The sequence below is a fragment of the Melanotaenia boesemani genome, chromosome 1 (assembly GCF_017639745.1).
Source record: "Melanotaenia boesemani isolate fMelBoe1 chromosome 1, fMelBoe1.pri, whole genome shotgun sequence".
In the NCBI taxonomy this organism is placed as follows: Eukaryota; Metazoa; Chordata; class Actinopteri; order Atheriniformes; family Melanotaeniidae; genus Melanotaenia; species Melanotaenia boesemani.
In genome coordinates this window covers 25,940,033-25,959,939 of record NC_055682.1, presented here as the reverse complement: position 1 = coordinate 25,959,939, position 19,907 = coordinate 25,940,033, and the positions used below count along the sequence as shown (strand labels likewise).

Genomic DNA, 19,907 nt, shown 5'->3' with positions numbered 1-19,907 from the left:
CAGCTATCAGGCTGAAGAACAAAGCCCTTAATTAATTAATGTGATTGTTTTACTTTACTAAAAAAAAAAAAAAGTTACTACTACTACAATATTGAATTTCCCTTTGGGATTAATAAAGTATTTTTCATTCATTCATTCATTCATAGGGATTCTTCACACTGCAGTTTATTCTGTGCCCATTGAGACAGATGTAAAATGTTGAAACATTTTGATGGCACATTTAGCAGCAGAAACCATTTCCAATCATCCTTTGTACTCAGATTTTTGGAGCTTTAAAAAACAAAAAGTGATTTATTGTAAAATAATTTATTTAATAATCCATTATATTACATGTATACAACTGCTTTACAAGTTACATCAAAACAGATGCAATAAGGGAGGCAAAGTTTTAGATGTATTATTTTCTTCTAAATGAAAGTTCTGACAGTGCCAACAACTGAAATTAATCTCTCAGCCATACAAATGCATTTCCTGGTGGTATATTAAATAAAACAAAGCTTACACATTCCATAAAGTATCATATTTCACACATTTAGACAAGCCTAAGCAAACACACGTGAATGGAAATACAAAAATATACACAACACTTGATGTTATATACTCATGAATTGAAGGGAAAATAATTTTACATCATACACATGCTTTCACAATACACTGGCAGGGCTAAACTGCAGATGCATCACTTGCTGTAGTGTAGTCCATCCACATGTATAAGACCATCTGCATGACCTGGTGCATTTATGAGGTATTAGGAGAATGTGTTCTCTTCCTGACTTGCTATCAGCTACACTGGAAAATGTTTTAGGTTTAATAATAAATGAGTTTTTTTCTAAAATCTCAACATTGACCCAGCATCACACCCTTAAATTACTCCAGAAACAAAACTATTTATGATCATTTCATGAATTACATAATTATTTGTTTCTTTACACTGTCATTTCATTACATCATGTTATTAAAGAGTCAGTTATATTACAATCTAGTATATTTTCCATGTATTGTCAAATGTATGTGTCTGCTTTGTTTCAGTTTAATAAATCTATACATGTGACCTTTTTGTCTGCATCTTAGCCCCAGCCCTCCCTCTGTGTGTTCTCCAGGATCTCTTCATACAGCCAGCTCTGTGTGAACTCCTGGCTCTTGTCCATCAGCTGAAACAGTCGAAGATACTCATCAGGGTAAACGTGGCCTGTCAGTATGTCTTCTGGCAAGCCCATCTCTGATAACAGTTTACTGCCACTATCAGGTGACCAGAGACTATAAAGACAAAAAAAAGATATCACAGACACAATAAGCAAGAGGAAATAAAACTTACATGACTTTTCACCTGGATTAACCTACAATTTAGCATTTGGGTGTGTTTGTATGTTTTCCACTGAGAGTGGTGTTTCCATGCAATGTGTGCTGCAGGCCTATCAGTAGCTTTGTTCCTGCAGACTGCTTACTTAAGCCTGTCGATGAGCTTGACCTTCCTCTTTGCCAAACACTGTTTAACCATCATCAGCAGGGTTGAAGCATTAGAGGGAGTGAGGCCTGCAGAGAAAAGCTCAGCCCGTGGACGTAGACGCACCAGGCACAAGTGATCATTTGGAAGCTGATGGGAGGAAAGAGGGAGTTTTATGTTAAATTAAACAGATAACAAATTATGCACACGTGGACAAAATTGTTGGTACCTTTCGGTTAATGAAAGAAAAACTCACAATGGTCACAGAAATTACCTCAATCTGACAAAAGTAATAAATAAAATCTCTATGAAATTTAACCAATGAAAGTCAGACGTTGCTTTTCAATCATGCTTCAACAGAATTATTTAAAAAATAAACTCATGAAACAGGCCTGGACATAAATGATGGTGCCCCTAGAAAAGACTGAAAATAATGTGACCAAAGGGACGTGTTAATCCAAGTTGTGTTCACTAATTAGCATTACAGGTGTCTACAATCTTGTAATCCGTCAGTAGGCCTACATATAGGGCTACAGGTAGTCACTGTGCTGTTTGGTGACATGGTGTGTACCACACTCAACATGACCAGAAGAAGCAAAGGAAAGAGTTGTCTCACGAAATTAGAAAAAAATTATAGACAAGCATGTTAAAGGTAAAGGCTATAAGACCATCTCCAAACAGCTTGATGTTCCTGTGACTACAGTTGTACATATTATTCAGAAATTTAAGATCCATGGGACTGTAGCCAACCTCCCTGGACGTGGTAGCAGGAGGAAAACTGATGACAAATCAAAGAGACTGATAATACGAATGGTAAGAAAAGAGCCCAGAAAAACTTCTAAAGAGATTAAAGGTGAACGTCAAGCTCAAGGAACATCGGTGTCAGATCGCACCATCCGTCATCGTTTGAGCCAAAGTGGACTTAATGGGAGACGACCAAGGAGGACACCATTGTTGAAAACAAATCATAAAAAAGCCAAACTACATGTTGACAAGCCACAAAGCTTCTGGGAGAGTGGCCAATGGACAGATGAGACAAAAATGGAACTTTTTGCCAAGGCTTACAGAGGGAAAAATGAAGCATATCAAGAAAACTGTCCCTACTGCGAAACATGGAGGAGGCTCTGTTATGTTCTGGGGCTGCTTTGCTGCATCTGGTACAGGGTGTCTTGAATCTGTGCAGGTACAATGAAATCTCAAGACTATCAAGGGATTCTAGAGAGAGATGTGCTGGCCAGGGTCAGAAAGCTTGGTCTCAGTCGCAGGTCATGGGTCTTGCAATAGGGCAATGATCCAAAACACAGCTAAAAACACCCAATAATGGCTAAGAGGAAAACATTGGGTTATTCTAAAGTGGCCTTCTATGAGCCCTGACCTAAATCCTATTGAGCATCTTAGCAAGAAGCTGAAACATGTCTAGAAAAGGCTCCCTTCAAACCTGAGACAACTGGAGCAGTTTGCTTATGAGGAGTGGGCTAAAATACCTGCTGAGAGGTGCAGAAGTCTCACTGACAGTTACAGGAATCGTTTGATTGCAGGGATTGCCTCAAAAGGTTGTGCAACAAAATTTTAAGTTAAGGGTACCATCATTTTTGTCCAGTCCTGTTTCATAAGTTTTTTTTTTTTTTTTAATAATTCTGTTGAAGCATGGCTGAAAAGCAATGTCTGAGTTTCATTGGATAAATTTCATAGAATTTTTATTATTACTTTTGTCAGATTCAAATTATTTCTATGACCATTGAGTTTTTCTTTCATTAACCAAAGGGTACCAACAATTTTGTCCATGTGTGTATATACATTGCTGCTACATGTCCTTTTGTTCCTCACCTTGCCCTTAGAGGTAGTTGCATTCTGTCTTGCAGACACCACAAATGACTCCCAGGGCTCCTGCACAGACAGACATGATGCGTTTGATGATTCTAACACTGACAATGTGACAAGTCTGACAGATATCCCCTCTTTATGCTGAAAAGAAGCAGTAGCATGGAGGGCAAAATTCAAGACAATCAATTGAAGAAAAAATTATACAACCTAACGTAACATGCTTTAAGCGTATGCAATGTCAGCCTAACTGATACATTTCAGTTTGCACCAATATATTTTTTAATCCCCCTCCTGCATCCTGTACCTTGTGCAGAAGGTCGATATCACAAGCCATCTGCCAGAGGACACCAAAGGCTCTATAGTGGATCATATCACCAGGACGTGACACCAGTTTCTGATGGAGAAATAACTGGGTTAAATATTTTGAGCAAATATATAATTAGTAAGTCATAACGGTTACCACACCAGTCTCCCTCAGCATCAACTACTGGCTGGAATGTGAGCTTGGACACAGCATTTTAGGTCAGGACACTACAGCTTATGATTGTACTGACAAATGCAGCAATAACAAAGTTAGGACTTTCTTTATTTAAGCAAATACAACTTGCAAATGTTTCTCCTCCATATGACAACAAACATGCACAACAGGTTAAAATGTTACATTACGTTGTATTCCTTCTCGCTAATGAAGAAGTTGAGCTCTATTCTTCCATATCTGTAAACAGACAAGCGCTCAAATAAGGCGTAAGCCATCTTCAACAGCATGCCGCGCTCATTACGCTGGGGCAGGATTCCCACCACCTTCACTGGAATGTCTAAAGAAATGCACACATGAATACAATATCAAAACACACACTTTAAAATGCAGTGCACAATATTCTTTTCTACAAACTGTGTTACAGTGTTAAAAGAGCAATTAAGTTCCTTTCTTTATTTAAAAAAACTTATCCAAAACATTTAAAAACAAAGAGTTGCCTAAAGAATTTATCAAGTGATATTTTATATGAATGTTGTAAGTCAGGATTCATAGCATTGCCAAGCACAAGAACAACAATCTGCAACATGGGATTGTCTTCAGTTTATGTGCAACTGTTTTCTCACCATCAGTCCAAGCAGCCTCAGATATTCCCAGGTCAGTGAACAGTTTGTCAGTGAACATAGTTGGGGGTTTCACGTTGCCGCTGCCAATAGGGTCGAGTTTAAAGTAATCACAGTGAACTACTTCCAGCTGACCATCAAGACGTCCCTCCAGCTCCTACAATGTGTAACCATAAATTATTTTTCTTACTGCTTCTTAAAGGAAAAAATACCCACTGAAGATACATCATAATATAATTGACGTGTTAAGGCATCCCCTCCCACAGCTTATATAGTACCACAAACAATGAAAAATAGGGAACAAAAATGCAGTAAATAAAATAATATTCATTGGTGAACTCTATGTCTGCATAAGTGATTGCATGCTTAGTGTTTGTGTTACCTGTAGCTCATGTAGGAAAGATCTGTCACCCTCAAGGGCCACAACTCTTTGGGCTCCAGCATTTAGCAGTGTTCTTGTCAACACCCCAGGACCTACAAAAGACCCATAAAAGTACATTTTAGTGACTGATTCCACTGAAATGAATACCATATCCATACTTGTATGCATTGTTTTTTAAAGAATAAATTATTTAAAAAAAACAAAAACTAAACTGCCCTGTCAATGTGTGCAAAGTTGGGTAACACTACAATAAATGTACCAAAACACACCTGGGTTGCAATCAAAGATAACAGTTTTAGCATCCTGTAGTTCAGGTCCTAAATGCTGTGCTACAATATTGGCCAGGTGTGGATCCACTAGGAAGTGTCTGATTTTTTTGCAGGCTTGAGCACGGCATATATTCTCTTCAACTTCACCAAGGTCCAGGTAGTCATACTGGCAAAGAGGCCGAAACTGGCCCTGTGGAAAGAAATTCATGCATGAACTGTGAAAACAATAAAAGCAAATCCATGAGAAAAAAAAAATCAAGAAATGATGATCACCTCTGACAATCCGAAGTAAAATATTTCATTTTTATAGTTTTCTATCAATATACGCATTTTGGTTGGGAACGTGCAGCAACACACAGTAGACTTGACATGCCAGAGATTTTGTTACAAGCAGCCACATGAGAAGTTGGTTGCTTATGTTTAATATTTTTATTCCTTAAAAGATGGGTTAGCTTTCCCTTTGAAAAAAGTAAAAACTGAAGCATCATCATCTGCAGGTTCTAAATGTTTTCCTTTTTACAAGTGCTTTGAATACAAAAAAGATTAGTTTCTAACAGGGAAAAAAATGCTTCCTACCTTTACAGCAGCTGCAGACAGGTTCCTGTGTGCAAGTGTTGTTGAGGGAGACATCCTTTCTGAGTTTGGACCTAACGGGGGCCGACCAGGACCCAAAGAGTCCAGGCTGTAGGCCCTTCTATGTAGGAGTGGTACCCCAGGAACACAAAAGCCAGTGGAGGTCACAGGGGATAACACTGCCTTTGGTAAACAGGTTCTACTTCTGATGGTGTGGCAGCAAGAGGAGCGCAGGAGCAGCTCCATCATTCTACAAGTCGGGGTGGACATGGTGGGCCAGTAGACATGCAGCTAGAATAGGGGGGAGGGTATAAGAGGATACCTAAAATAAATGAGTCGGAAAGAGGAGAAAAATGACAAATAATTCAGTGACTGTATTGAACTTTAAAGTGCTGTCTATTTTATATACTATTATTCTTTAAAAAATACTTGATAAGGGTGAAATTTTGTATACTTAAATATCGTTTTCATGCCTAGCTTTGAATTTAAATGGTTTATTATATGATTGAAAATATTCAGTCTCACTACAAAATTAGTGCTATCCATCCAGTTACCACGTGGGTGTGTGGAAGGATACGTCTTCTATGAACGTGCCGATTTCAATCCAAAATTTGCAAATAGCTCAGATTCTGGTTATAATCTTAAAGTGAGGCACAAAGAAGCTAGATATGCTTTGTCACATGAATGTTAACAGTATAAAAGTTGTTAGCTGTCTGGCTAGCTGTATACGTACGTCACCAAACTGTTATACCAAACAATGTTTCATCGGAAGAAAAAACAAACATACCTCTCAGCAGAATAACTTATATTTCCAAATCTAAATATATCGATGAGTTAACATTGTCTCCTATGTCTCTATCGTTGGTAAACCTCAGTGACATTGAGCCCACAACATCCTGACCCCCAGTGCGTTTTCGCAATTCTCGTGGCGCTGTAGGCGCATCTGATTGTCGTCACTGACGAGCAACTACAACGTTAACCAATCATAACACTCAAGGGCGTCGTTGGATTAGCAGCTGTGGCTAATACGGCTAACTTAAGAATAGCTTAAAACAAAACGCAGTACATTCAAATTTGTTATGCATTATGAAAATAATGCAAATCACTTAAAATCGCTAATGTAAAACACATAATGAAGTTTTTTTGTCATCATATCAACAGTCAAAAGTGATTGTCATGGTTACTGTCTGTTAGCATATAAACCAGCTTTAGCTACGGAAGTAAGACAAACCAACGCTGTCAAAACCACACGCATTCTGCGCTCCCTTGCAGTCTGACGGACTGAGTGCTGGTGAGAGGACAAAGGTTTTGCAGTAAACTTCTCAATTCTATCTGCAGTCACTATGGCGCGTGTTGAAACATCTTCTAGCAGACCCTATCACATAGTTATCTTCGGAGCCTCAGGCTTCACGGGGCAGTTTGTGGTGGAAGAGGTGGCTCGGACTGTGTCTGAGGGTCCGAACGGGAACCTCAAATGGGCCGTTGCAGGCAGGAGCAAGCAGAAGCTGGAAAAAGTTCTGGAGCAGGCCGCTGAAGTTCTCGGTATGTATCCAATCAGTCCAGTTAATTGAGCATATAACGGCAATTTATTTGTAGAACTGCAATGAGGGTTGCTTTCATTTTAGACAAAGGGAGAATATTATAACTGGTAATTTTCCAAAGATGCTGTTTGTTTCTTATATCAGCAGCTCCGGAGCCGCAGGTGGCTTTTCTGTACCTTCCACAATGGCTTTTCATACAATAGCTAAAAAGGCTAAAAGACTCACTTATCTTTTTAAATAAAGATATAATAACAAAAGCAGTTTATTTATTTATTTATGCAAATTTTATAGTTTAATAATTGCATTTAATTTTTTCGTGTCCTAAAATATAAATAAAACAGTTTTTTTTTTCAAAACCGACAACAAATTTCCTATAGTAGATATTTATAAAAAAAATCATAAGTTGTCTTTATTCAAAAGGTCTCCTAACATTTGTGGCTATAAACAAGTTTTATTTAGTTGGGCTGAGGGGAAAATGGCTCCTTGGATTGTAAAGGTTGCAGACCTCTGCCTTAGATGAAGAGACATTGCTTATCTCTGACTCTAGATGATGAAATGTTAGGCTTGGATGACCAGAGTACATGACTTTGACCCCTAACAATAGCTGTGCTCTCTAAGCACAGTTGGCAGCTCAAAGTCTGTAACAATGTGCCATACGATAATGATACTTAGTTTTTGTAGTAGTATTATGAGCACTGTTAATATTAAACATGGATCAGTGACCTACTATAATGTTACAGTTCTGGACAGAAATGAGAGCAGTGTATCCTTCTGATTGAATGCTGTGCTAAAGGCTTCACTGTGCCCTCTGTAACTGGGTGTGACATCCACGTCTATGCTGATGATATTGTTTTTTGTTTTGTTTTTGTATGGTGGTTCAAACACTCTTTATTACAACCAATTCATTACAACCAGTCATTAAAAAACAACCAGTCATTAGAAAGGCTATTAGAACCTGGTCTAATGAAGCTGAAGATGCTCTGAGAGGATGCTTCGAGGCTACAGACTGGAACGTCCTATGTGAACCTCATGGAGATGACATCAACGCCTTGACTGAGTGTGTGACAGATTATATTAACTTCTGTGTGGACAGCACCGTTCCAACAAGAACAGTGAGGTGCTTCCCCAATAACAAACCCTGGATCACCAGTGACCTGAAAAAGCTGCTGAACATCAAAAAGAAAGCTTTTAGGGATGGAGACAGGGAGTTATTGAAGTCCACACAAAAACAACTTAAAACACAAATGAAGAAGTGCAAGGAGGACTACAGGAAGAAGTTGGAAAGTAAGCTTCAGAAAAACAATGTCAGGGATGTGTGGTCAGGAATGAAGAAGATCACTGGCTTCGGGATAAAGGAGGATCAGACTGATGGAGGTCTGGACAGAGCGAATGAACTGAACATGTTCTTCAATAGGTTTAGCTCACCTCCTGCTTCAACCCCAACTAGCCACACACCCTCCATGAGCCCACAGCTTTCCTGTCACACCTCCACTCTGTCACCCTGCAGCTCAGTCAAGGACCTGGACACAACCTCATCTCCCTCCACATCAGGACTTCCTGAAACCTCCTCTGCCTCCACCTCCACTCTGTCTGTCTCCTGTAACCAAGTCATGCAACAACTGGTGAAACTGAACCAGAACAAGGCTGCAGGTCCAGATGGTGTCAGTCCCAGAGTTCTCAAGACCTGCTCAAAACAGCTATGTCCGATTCTCCAGCACCTGTTCAACACCAGCCTGAGCCAGAAAAGAATCCCGGTGCTGTGGAAAACATCCTGCCTTGTTCCAGTGCCTAAAAAACCACAACCAGCTGAACCAAAAGACTACAGACCAGTCGCCCTGACATCTCACGTCATGAAAGTCCTGGAGAGACTCTTACTGGCTCACCTCAGCAAGCAGGTGAACACCTTTCAGGACCCATTACAGTTTGCATACCGTAATGGGCTTGGGGTTGAAGATGCCATCATATACCTGCTCCAGAGAGCCCACTCTCATCTGGACCAGTCAGGCAGCACTTTGAGGGTCATGTTCTTTGATTTCTCAAGTGCTTTTAATACGATTCAGCCTGCTCTGCTGTGTGAGAAGCTGCAGAAATTCCAGGTGGATCCCTCCACAACCACCTGGATTTACGACTACCTCACAAACAGACCACAGTTTGTGAGACTGAAAGGTTGTGTGTCTGAGATGGTGGTCAGCTGCACTGGAACACCACAAGGGACTGTACTTTCACCATTTCTATTCACGCTGTACACCTCAGACTTCCAGTACAACTCTGAGTTCTGTCATCTGCAGAAATACTCTGATGACTCAGCAGTTGTTGGGTGTATCAGTGATGGACAAGAAGCAGAGTACAGAGAACTGGTCGGTCAGTTTGTGAAATGGTGCGGTGACAATCATCTCATCTTGAATACCAAGAAAACAAAGGAGATGATTGTTGACTTCAGGAGGAACAAGAACACACATAGAAGTGTTTCCATCATGGGAGAGGAGGTGGAGGTGGTGGAGGAATACAAGTACCTTGGAGTTCAGCTGGACAACAGACTTGAGTGGAAAAGCAACACTGAGTACATTTACAAGAAAGGTCAGAGCAGACTCTACTTCTTAAGGAAGCTGAGATCTTTTAACGTCTGCACCAAAATGTTGCAAATGTTCTACAGGTCTGTTGTTGAAAGTGCAATCAGCTTTGCAGCAATCTGCTGGGGCAGCGGCATCAGAACCAGAGACTTGAAAAGAATTAACAAACTGATCAAGAAAGCCGGTTCTGTGCTTGGAGTAACTCTGGAGCCGCTGGAGTTGATCATCAAAAAAAGAATTCTGTACAAGCTGACGAAGATAATGGAAGATCCTTCACACCCTCTACACAACGCCGTGACGAAACAACAGAGTGTGTTCAGTGGGAGGCTTGTTCAAGTCCGATGCAAGACAGAGAGATACAGAAGATCCTTCCTTCCAGCAGCTATCAGGCTGAAGAACAAAGCCCTTAATTAATTAATGTGATTGTTTTACTAAAAAAATTACTACTACTACAATATTGAATTTCCCTTTGGGATTAATAAAGTATTTTTCATTCATTTCATTCATTCATTCATTCATTCATTTCATTCATTCATTCATTTCATTCCACTGTTAAATCATTTCAGTGCAGTAGGAAGTGATTAATAGAAACATGCATGGATGAGTTCTCACAGTGCTAATATCTATTACTGGCATTTTTCCTTTTCCTTTTTTCTTTTCTTTTTTCTTTTTTTTTTTTTTTTTTTATAACCTTTACTGGATTTTTATCTTACCCCTCCCATATAACATTGATTCTGATTTGTAATGTGGTGCCTTATCAGACAGAATTTTATTTAATCACATTTGTTTTTATTGACCTTCAATTATAGTTTTTATTGAAGCTCTCCAGGGTGTGTACATTTATTAATCTGAACAAACACTCTAAGCTTGACTCAAAGGTTGACTCTTTTATCATAAGGGCAGTTAAAATATTTATTTCACATCATTTTACTTAAACTCATTATTTCTCCTACTTTTTACACTGTTAACATTTTAGTTGTTTTTATACTTGTGCATAGACGTTTTTATTTTCTTACTTGGCTAAATTATAAATATGTCACGTCTGTATGTCTCAGTGCATTCCAAGTTTAAGTTAAATCAGTTATGAAAATATATAGCAATTGATAAACATTCATTTTGCTAACAAATCAGGTACTTGATTTATTGATTTACTCTAATAGAAACTTAAATGTATTTTCCCTGAATTTAGTAAATCAGAGTAAGATTTAATGAATATATTTAGTATGTATATAATTTTCCAGATTGGTAAATCAAGCCCATTACTTGATCAAGGTCAGAGAGCTATTTTGTACCCATGCTCATAGCAGAAGTTTCCAGAGGATTAGTTGGTAATTCTGTTGTCTCCTCTTCAGCTCTCTCTTCAGGGAGTGTACAACAGCTGATGAAACATACCAGTGAACTGTACAATCCCCATCCCTAGCAGTGAACACAGCCTGACAATTCTGTTAGTCCAGCCACACGATGAATGCTGAAGTTGTTATCTTGTTAAACAAAAAATGTGTCCTTTGCTTCCCAGACTCTTCAAATTGTTACAGTAACATAGTTAGAATAACTTGTATTGTTTGTGAAAGGTCATCCTCAAGGTCCAACACGACTTCATCCAAGAGATTTAATCCATTTCACTTTTTATCTGCATTTTTGTAGTCTATTTTGCTTAATTTTACCTTTATTTACAATGTACATACATACATACATAGAAGTGTACGTTTACTAATCTGCTGTTTGTAAAGGGCAGCATGTGACTAATTTTGTCACCCTGTGCATCCATTTATTCCTTAATTTGAACTCCGAGCCCAGTGGCAACTAGGCCTAATTTTTAAGCTGCCCCACAAACTCATTGTTAACGTTTTAGCATTTTTCAGTCAGTTCAGGTCAGCAAAGCAATAAATCTGACTGCAGAACAATCAAACATGGATGGGATTACAAGGAGCCGAGCAAGACTAGGCACACAGTTAATAGGTTAAAGATTATTTTCATAGATGTGATCACAATTTCTATTTTCATATTTTCTGTAAATGTTAAGATGAATTGATGAATTCTATGAACTACAACAGTCATGTAGTGAAACTGATGATAACAACCTTTAATGTGAGCTATAAACATGAATGTCGGAGTCTTTAATTGCTCTTGGGCTTTGTGTGTTTGCTCATAGGTAAGCCTGAGCTGAGGACAGAAGTGGACGTGATTGTTGCAGATGTGGGAGAACCAGACACCCTAGCAGCCATGTGCAAACAGGCTGTGATTGTTCTCAACTGTGTTGGGCCTGTAAGTAAGATATACCACAGAAATGCATGCGTTTGTCATCTTAACTTGTCCCGTTTCATGATGTGGAACAATTTCTCATCACTTTGTCTCATAACATTGCCTTTTGGCATCTCCCTTTGGGATAAGTGTAGTTTATCAGCCTAAATCCATCTGTTTCTGGCCCTGTCTCCTCTGTAGCTCTTGCACTGTCACACACAAACACAGAGAAGCCTTCACTAACACAATGGAGGCTACTGACACTCGTTAGACAATAAGTTGCATTGTCTAAATATGTGTTTTAAGTTCTAAAGAATTCAAATTCTGATTATTTAAAGGGCTACAAACTATTTATGAGAATCAGATAAATAATTGTGACTAATATTCTCCCCTTGTTTCAAACGTAGGAGAGTATTTGTGGTTTTAAAAGAAACAGTCATTGGGTATTGGGGTGCTGTCTGCATTGCTGAATAAACACTTTGAATTTTAGTTATGTTCAGGGAAGCTTTTAGTAAAACTCTGAACATACTGTGTACATCATTCGACATCCAATGAAAACTAACATAGAGCAAAGTTTATTTTTGAGTCGAGGAAGATTTACACCCAGTCCTTCATGTGATGGAATCTGTTGATTCCTAACATATCTGAAGCCTAGCAACAGAAGTCTGGGATGGCTGGAGCTTATCCCAGCAGCTATCAGGTGAGAGGAGGGGTACACCCTAGACAGGTTTCCAGTCCATCACAAGGCCAACACGGCAACGAATGAGACAAACCAAGACAACCATTCACTCATACCCATCAGGTGAATTTAAAATCACAGACTTACCCAATGTGCTTTGTTGACTGTGGGAGGAAGACAGAATACCCAGAAAGAGCTTTGTTGTTGAAGACGGTGCTCAACTCAAACTCAGATAAATTAAACTTAAAATTTTCTGGTTATTTTTGTGATTGATTGAATTTAATATTTAATCCAATAGTGCATAAAAATCAAGTTGGTCACATGGCAAAGTAAAATCACTCCGACATTTATCACATTTTCAGATCCATAGAATTAGTCAGTGCTTCCAGTTTAGTGTCAGCAAGGAGTGATGGGGGCAACCTGTCCTGCTACAACCCCTCACATCCAGTCTGGTGTCGCCTGTCATTTGAAGAGCTCTTATAGTTAAAAAGTTGTGCGTGTATGTGAGTCTGGTCAAGGATTTAATAGAAAAACATCACATATTCCTTTTAATTTTACAATAAGACATTTCAAAAGATGTCCAACCTAACCCCAACTGACCCCAACGTTTCCCCACATGGCCCATGGATAATTCTTGCAGCTGTTGGTATCAGTGTGCATCTGTTTGCAAACTGAAAATTTGCATGTTTGGCCTGCCTGCTCAGCGTTCCTGGATAAAGCCCCTGTCGTCCAAAATGAAAATGAGAGCAAAACAACATTTTTGCCAGTGAATGTAATGGTAAAGACCAAGCCTTTTGCAATAATGTGGGCTAGACGGATGAAAACCAGTTATCTGGCCACGTTAAACCATAAACATGTTGGAGAACAAGGAAATCTTTTTCTGAAGAAGCTACTGTGAAGCATGGTGATGGAAATATGATGTGGGGTTGCTTCACTTCTTTAGGACCTGGTGGCTTGCTGCCAATGATTCAACTAATACATAAAAGATTTTTTAAGACTTTGTTAGGCCATCTGTACAAAAGCTGGGCCTCATTGTCCACCAGTCCACCAAAGAGTAGCTAAAACAAAATGGCAAATGGAAAGGTATGACATGCACATGTAAGAAAACCTTTAAACACCTTGCAACTGCAGGAATTGTTTGTGTAAAAACTGAGAAAATATCTGTAAATTGATGTTGGACTTAAATGTTATGTAAAATCCCGACACGGATTTCTGTTAAAGGGGGTCTACACTAGCTTCTGAAGTCAAATTCTTTTCCACAGAAAAAAAAATCAGTTGATTTAATAATTAAAAGTAGTCATTTATGGGCAGCTGCAAATATTTATGTTTGATTTTGTTCCTCATTAAGTGCAGTGTGAGACATGACAACACAATTAAAAAGCTTTACTGGATTTTCCTTCTAGATTGTGAGCTGCACTTGTTTTGTGTTTTTAAAAGGGGAAAAGCGCTGCTGGATCTTCGTACATTGGTTTTATCCATTCAGATAAGATCTAGCTGGGTAAAGACAGTATCTACACCAGTGGGTGAAAATTAAAGTGATAAAGGGGACTGATTTAACATGTTAGTGTGTCTGTGCCTTTTGTGTTTATAGTACAGATTTTTTGGCGAGCCAGTAGTTCAAGCCTGCGTGGAGAATGGAGCCCACCATATGGACATCTCTGGAGAGCCACAGGTATGTTGTTGCTTTAACTTTATATTCATGTTGCCCCCCCCCATCATTTGTGCCTGTAAAAATGAAAATGATTAAATATGTGAACTCAAAACAGGTTTTACATAATTTTGTCTTTACACGGCATGAATGTTGAGAAGACTGACATCTCTGCAGTGTTATCTAACATTTTTTATGTATCTAACTTTGATCAAATGATGAGTAAGACATATGTTCTTTAGAAGTCTCGCCGTTCAGCTTTGAAACTGTTTGTGTTTAAGAATAAATTGGAGACGTGCTGAGCTTCATGCTGCTGCCTGTTAGACAAAGTTATCTCTAACCTGGCCGCATGACAGCAGCTGTTCTCTCACTTTCAGATGCTGGTTTGTGTGCAGCATAGTCTGAATAACTTTTCAGTGTTTTGAGGTCAACTCTTAGTTCCAAAAGATTCTCTGAAAGCGGCACAAAATATTAAAAACTTTATCATAATTTTGTTTTCTATTCCTCTCATTGTTTTCTGTTTTTTTAAGAGATTGGTTGCAGCTTTAGTGCGTTTCCTCCAAGCTGAACTCGGTTTCTTTGGAGTTTAGATTATCTTCATAAAAGATTTTATACCAAAAATGGAAAATCTGCCAATGTGTTTTTTTTTTTTTTAACCTCTTCTTTTGTGTCTGTATAAAGTTTCTGGAGGGCATGCAGCTGAACTACAGCAGCCAAGCAGCTGAGAAAGGTGTGTTTGTCATTGGGAGCTGTGGGTTCGACTCCATCCCTGCAGACATGGGAATCATCTTCACCAGGGACCAGTTCAAGGGTATGTACATATGCATAAATTATACACAACAGAGTCAAAAGTGAAGTTAAATCAGACAGCGATGTGCAGTTAATAATTTGTAATTTGTCATGCATACTGAAACCTGCTGTATGAATTCATTCTCAGGTACGCTGACTGCTGTGGAGAGCTTCCTGACCATCAGCTCAGGGTCTGAAGTATGTGACTATAACATAGAGCAGCTTGTTGCTGATTCTTGATTGCATACATTCTTCTTCCTTTATTTAATTTGCAGTTATTTATAATTTAAATATGTCATTGAATTTTATTTCTTGGCACAAATGTGTCTTATTTGTAGTTTTATATTACTTATGGTCTTCATATTGATTGTGTGTGTCTGTCAGGATGGATGTTTACATGAAGGCACATGGCAGTCAGCCATCTATGGTCTTGCTGACAGACCAAAGCTAAAGGGTCTTAGGAGGAAGTTTAATCACCAACCTCTCCCTGTCGTTGGCTCAAAGCTGAAACACAGGTACATATGGACATATTTTTTTCTTCAAGCTGTTTTTCTAAAAAATAAATAAATAAATAAAAAAAAAAAGATCAAGTTAAATGTCAGAATTCAGAGAGAGAAAAAACAATTTAGTCGTCAATTTAATCAATTTATTTCTACTTGTACAGCATTAAGTCAAACGTTTATGATATTACAGAAGGAGAATCACAATTCATGAACTTGCAGACAGTTGGACAACAAGAAGGAAAGAAAATGAAGCCATCTTCATGTCAGAGGGTGGTCATCTGTCTTGAGACAGCTGAGCTGAGGGGATAGCAAAAGAAAGACAGCAGATCCACAACATATCTTACATTTTTCCATATCGAAGAGATACATGAAAAATAACTTACTATCAGTATCAAGTGTCTCCAGCAGGATTTAGCTGTGAAGTTTCAGAGAACTGTGCCTGGAAAATTAGTTAAATTCATGGAAGCCCCTTTTTGCAACTGTTTTTGGTGCTTTTTGTTTCCTTTGCCCGTACAGATGGTAACACCTCCCTGTGGACAGGATCAGCTGTTTTACACAGTGTAGCGTGTGTGTGAAGCTGCGTCAACACAGACGGAACACAACTTCGCTGTTTGTCTATTACATAATTTTGATTCAACAGATGGTTTTATCCAAAGTGACTTATAGTGAGAAGTACAAAGTGGGTATTGTACTGAGGATAGCTGTTCAGTACAATGGAAAAAAAGATAAAAGTATCATGTGATGAAAAAGTACTGTTAAGGATCTGCTCCAATCACCTTGATGTCTGATACCACAGGACACCATCAGACATCTTATGGCCTCTATAGATCAAAGATGTTTAGGATCTAGGCTGGGGGATGCTTGCACATAATATTAGAAAGGACGTTTTGTCTTTCATCCCATTGAAGAATATGCTCTGTTTGCCCTGAAGACATTTTTGTGCTAATCTTTGAATCTTCATTGTCACAGCATGTGTTTCTGTGCCTCTGTAGGGGAGCACTGACCTTCAGTAATGAGATCCAGCAGTACACGGTACCCTTCATTGGCTCTGATCCTGCCGTTGTGAAGAGAACACAACGCTTCCTGACAGAGGAACATCAAGCTACACCAGTCAGTGTTGGGATTTCTCATTCTGTGAAAAGCTTTTTTAATATCATCTTAACAGCATTTTAATATTTAGAGCCTAAAAGTTATTTGGTAGCTTGCAGCTTTTACTAGTTGAAATAATTTATGCTGAAAAGTTTTGCTAGAACACAAATTTAGCTCAGTCTTTGTCATTTAGTTGTCTTGTTTTTCAAATTTTCATGCAAGTACCGTGAATGCAGCCTGTCTATATTATTATTATCAACCCACTAGGTCCAGTATGGAGCATATGCTGGTATCGGAGGTATGGGGAACGTTATCAAGTTGATGTTTGCTGGCATGATGTTCTTCTTCTTAGTGAAGTTCAGTTGTGGACGCAACCTGCTCATCAAGGTAAACAACTTGTGTTCTAATTAGATGTTTTTCTGAATCGTATACACAAATCTTGAGTTTTTAAAATTTTTCTTTTGCCTCTTAAGCACCCAGAGTTCTTCTCCTTTGGATTCTTCACAAAGGGTGGACCCAGTAGAAAGCAGGTAAAGTAACAGGACAATTTAAAGCTGTATACTTCAAGTTTAAAACATCTGAACATAACTTGTTCACAGCACATGCTTATCTAAATATCTTATTTGTCTGTTAGATGGAGGCTTCATCCTTCCAGATTTCCTTCTATGGAGAGGGCTACACAGAGGATCAGGACCCCTCCCAGGGCAAACCCAATGCCAAGATCCGCACATTGGTTCGGGGACCAGGTAACTGTAAATGCCCAAATTTAAATCCCAGAATTAGTGAAAGCAACAATGACTAACTTGTGTGCTCAAAGTTTAATGGATATTGAAATGTCTTCTTATTCAGAGGTTGGTTATGTGGCCACGCCCATTGCCATGGTACAGGCCGCTCTCACAATCCTCAACGAACCTGCAGCTATGCCCAGAAAGTGAGTTCTTACAGTTTAGATGTACTGTCTGATCTCAAAATGACTTAACTGTGTAAAGTAACTCTGACCCTTTGGTGTCTTTAATTCAACTTAGAATAGTTCTTTGTTCATATGTTAAATTTTAACCTATTTGATTAGAGGTAATATGATTTCATACTGTGGCCTCACCATGGGCTGAGTTTCATGTCCTCCTCTGTATAAAACTGAAATGGCATGCAGAAAGCCCAGTTCTCAGCGTATCTCACATTGTCAGGAGAAACTGATCAGGACTTGTCTCAGAGTTCTTCCTTCCCTGCTGCTCCATTTATCCAAGTTTCAAAAAATTCAGAGAAGTTTGGAAACATTTTTATCACAATTAACTTGCAAGTCAGAAGATATTTTCCACTTTTCTTTTTACAATTAATATCACCATTAACATTACTTGATTAAAATATCTGAGACTTTAATGTGAAATTCCAGTTTTAATTTCTCACTTTTATCAATTTTCCAGGGGAGGAGTTTATACTCCAGGAGCTGCTTTTGCAAGAAGCACACTCATCGACCGCCTTAACAAACATGGCATCCATTTCTCCGTCATCTAAACTTTGTGCCCTTCCTCGTGTTGTAGTCCAGGATTTTTTGTGAGCACCTACTAATATGCATAATAACAACCAGGAAGTTTCCAGCTTTTTAATAATGCCAGCCACATTGAAATTTAAGTTGTTTGGTGGTGATTTCATATTCCTTTCATGCCCTCAGAAACTTTCCGGACTACCCCCTCTGGCTTGAATGTGCTATTAACATTGTAACACTAAACACTGTGGCAGCGTCTCCCCATCAAGGACAGTAGATCTGCTGTGTGTTAATAGGTTTAGCATGGTCTCCCACTAATATGATAATTGCTAATAAAGAAAGAATTTCACACAGAATTTAGTTCACTCCATTGCTTTGAACACAAATAAAAATAAGTGACATGATGTTGGTGTGTAATATGACTGATTAATCCTGTCCGCTATCACATGAAAGCAGAGATAACACAACCATTTGATCATCAGACCAAAGATTGATTTATTAAACACTGAAAAGGCAAAAATGAACTAACAGGATGTTGAAAATATTTGAAATGGTACTCTGTTCTCAAAAGATTTTTGTAAAACTTATTTGCCACACATGTTGGAGTTTATTTGGGATTACAGGGGGAGACATTAGGACACGAGTTTAAAACCTTACATTCCCTCCACTTACCATTTATTACTGTAATGATTGATGGTGTTTAAGAACAAAGTGGCACCAAACGTCAGACATTTTATTCTACTTCAGCAGACTAAAGCCACCATTAGAGGACAAAAGCTACTGTGTACATGCTTGTCTAGCCATGCTTGTTCTTTAAAACCTTGATTATCTGATGGTTCATAATTAAACTGCAGCTAAATCTTTTCCTTTTTATAAATCAGTTTCTTTTAGCTGAATATGAAACATTTATTTCTGAGCCTGTCAGAAATGCCTTTTGCTTGTGAAACGGAACAGAAGCTCTGTTCTTTTGTTAATGGGTTAAAATCTTTATCTTTTATTTTTAATCTGAAGGAGGACCAGAGTAGTTTCATTTACTAAGTGATAATACTGATTTCAGTGCAGTGTTTTCTTGTTTGAGCATCATGTGCACGGTTCAGGCTGTGTTCCAGGGTTTTGTTTTTGTGTGCTTTGCTTTGTGTGAACCTCATAAATAAAGTCAAATCTGCAACAGATCAATAGTCTTATACTTTTTTTCCACACCATTTGTAATTTCAGTGTACAATGCAAATACTGAAATAATGAAAATGAACTGGTAATTTTACAAATGTTATAATTTTAGTATTACATGTGTCCTTCTGTGTAATCATGGGCAGCACTTTATAGAGCTTATATTCATTCCTGGTCAGTATTACAGAAATGGACTCAGAGCTAAGCTGCATCTACACAGTTGTCACAGTGAGAATTACAGACTGAATTAACTCCACAAAATTTTTCATTATTATGTATCAGATTTGCATAAATCTTTGTTGATGAGACAACATGGGCTAAATTACTTCAAGGTTCTCAGTCGTAACCTCAAATGCAAAATTCCAGCAGACCTTCAACTCATGTTGCTGTTGGCTTTCTATATAGTGAAACATGAACTGACTGCTCTGTGGAGCAGTTTGCAGCAGCATACAGTGTTCACTGTCACATGGAAAAGACAATGAAGGTTATACAGTTAAAATGAGACTTTTCAGCCTCATTTTGACCGTTTCTATTTAATTCAGACCTTTACTGTTTGTGATGAATGGCTCAGCTGTAATGTCGCTAAATTACATTACAGTGACCGCGT

The 19,907-nt window shown here is 38.5% G+C and overlaps 2 protein-coding genes across 2 annotated transcripts; one reads left to right on the top strand and one right to left on the bottom strand.

Moving 5' to 3' along the window:
• Nucleotides 1-297: 297 nt before the first annotated feature.
• tfb2m (transcription factor B2, mitochondrial) lies at nucleotides 298-6,588 on the bottom strand. The gene is made up of 10 exons (XM_041979511.1): nucleotides 6,378-6,588; nucleotides 5,594-5,912; nucleotides 5,018-5,207; nucleotides 4,749-4,840; nucleotides 4,370-4,523; nucleotides 3,935-4,083; nucleotides 3,573-3,662; nucleotides 3,272-3,331; nucleotides 1,446-1,594; nucleotides 298-1,257 (listed from the first exon to the last, which is right to left on the bottom strand). The coding sequence occupies exons 2-10, from the start codon at nucleotides 5,858-5,860 to the stop codon at nucleotides 1,068-1,070; spliced, it is 1,341 nt and encodes a 446-aa protein (XP_041835445.1). The 5' UTR covers nucleotides 5,861-5,912; nucleotides 6,378-6,588; the 3' UTR covers nucleotides 298-1,067.
• Nucleotides 6,589-6,688: 100 nt separating this feature from the next.
• On the top strand, nucleotides 6,689-18,624 carry LOC121636219 (saccharopine dehydrogenase-like oxidoreductase). The gene is made up of 12 exons (XM_041979523.1): nucleotides 6,689-7,132; nucleotides 11,854-11,966; nucleotides 14,213-14,293; nucleotides 14,951-15,080; nucleotides 15,207-15,256; nucleotides 15,443-15,573; nucleotides 16,554-16,671; nucleotides 16,918-17,037; nucleotides 17,124-17,180; nucleotides 17,285-17,396; nucleotides 17,500-17,581; nucleotides 18,072-18,624. The coding sequence occupies exons 1-12, from the start codon at nucleotides 6,934-6,936 to the stop codon at nucleotides 18,160-18,162; spliced, it is 1,284 nt and encodes a 427-aa protein (XP_041835457.1). The 5' UTR covers nucleotides 6,689-6,933; the 3' UTR covers nucleotides 18,163-18,624.
• The last annotated feature ends 1,283 nt before the right edge of the window (nucleotides 18,625-19,907 follow it).

Coding starts and splice junctions, on each gene's coding strand:
- tfb2m (XM_041979511.1), bottom strand. CDS start 5,860: ATGTCCACCCCGACTTGTAGAATGATGGAGCTGCTCCTGCGCTCCTCT. Junction 3,663..3,934: donor TTAGCGAGAAGGAATACAAC/GTAATGTAACAT, acceptor TTTCTCCATCAG/AAACTGGTGTCACGTCCTGG. Junction 1,595..3,271: donor CAACTACCTCTAAGGGCAAG/GTGAGGAACAAA, acceptor TCCTCCCATCAG/CTTCCAAATGATCACTTGTG.
- LOC121636219 (XM_041979523.1), top strand. CDS start 6,934: ATGGCGCGTGTTGAAACATCTTCTAGCAGACCCTATCACATAGTTATC. Junction 15,574..16,553: donor GGCTCAAAGCTGAAACACAG/GTACATATGGAC, acceptor GTGCCTCTGTAG/GGGAGCACTGACCTTCAGTA. Junction 17,038..17,123: donor GACGCAACCTGCTCATCAAG/GTAAACAACTTG, acceptor TTGCCTCTTAAG/CACCCAGAGTTCTTCTCCTT.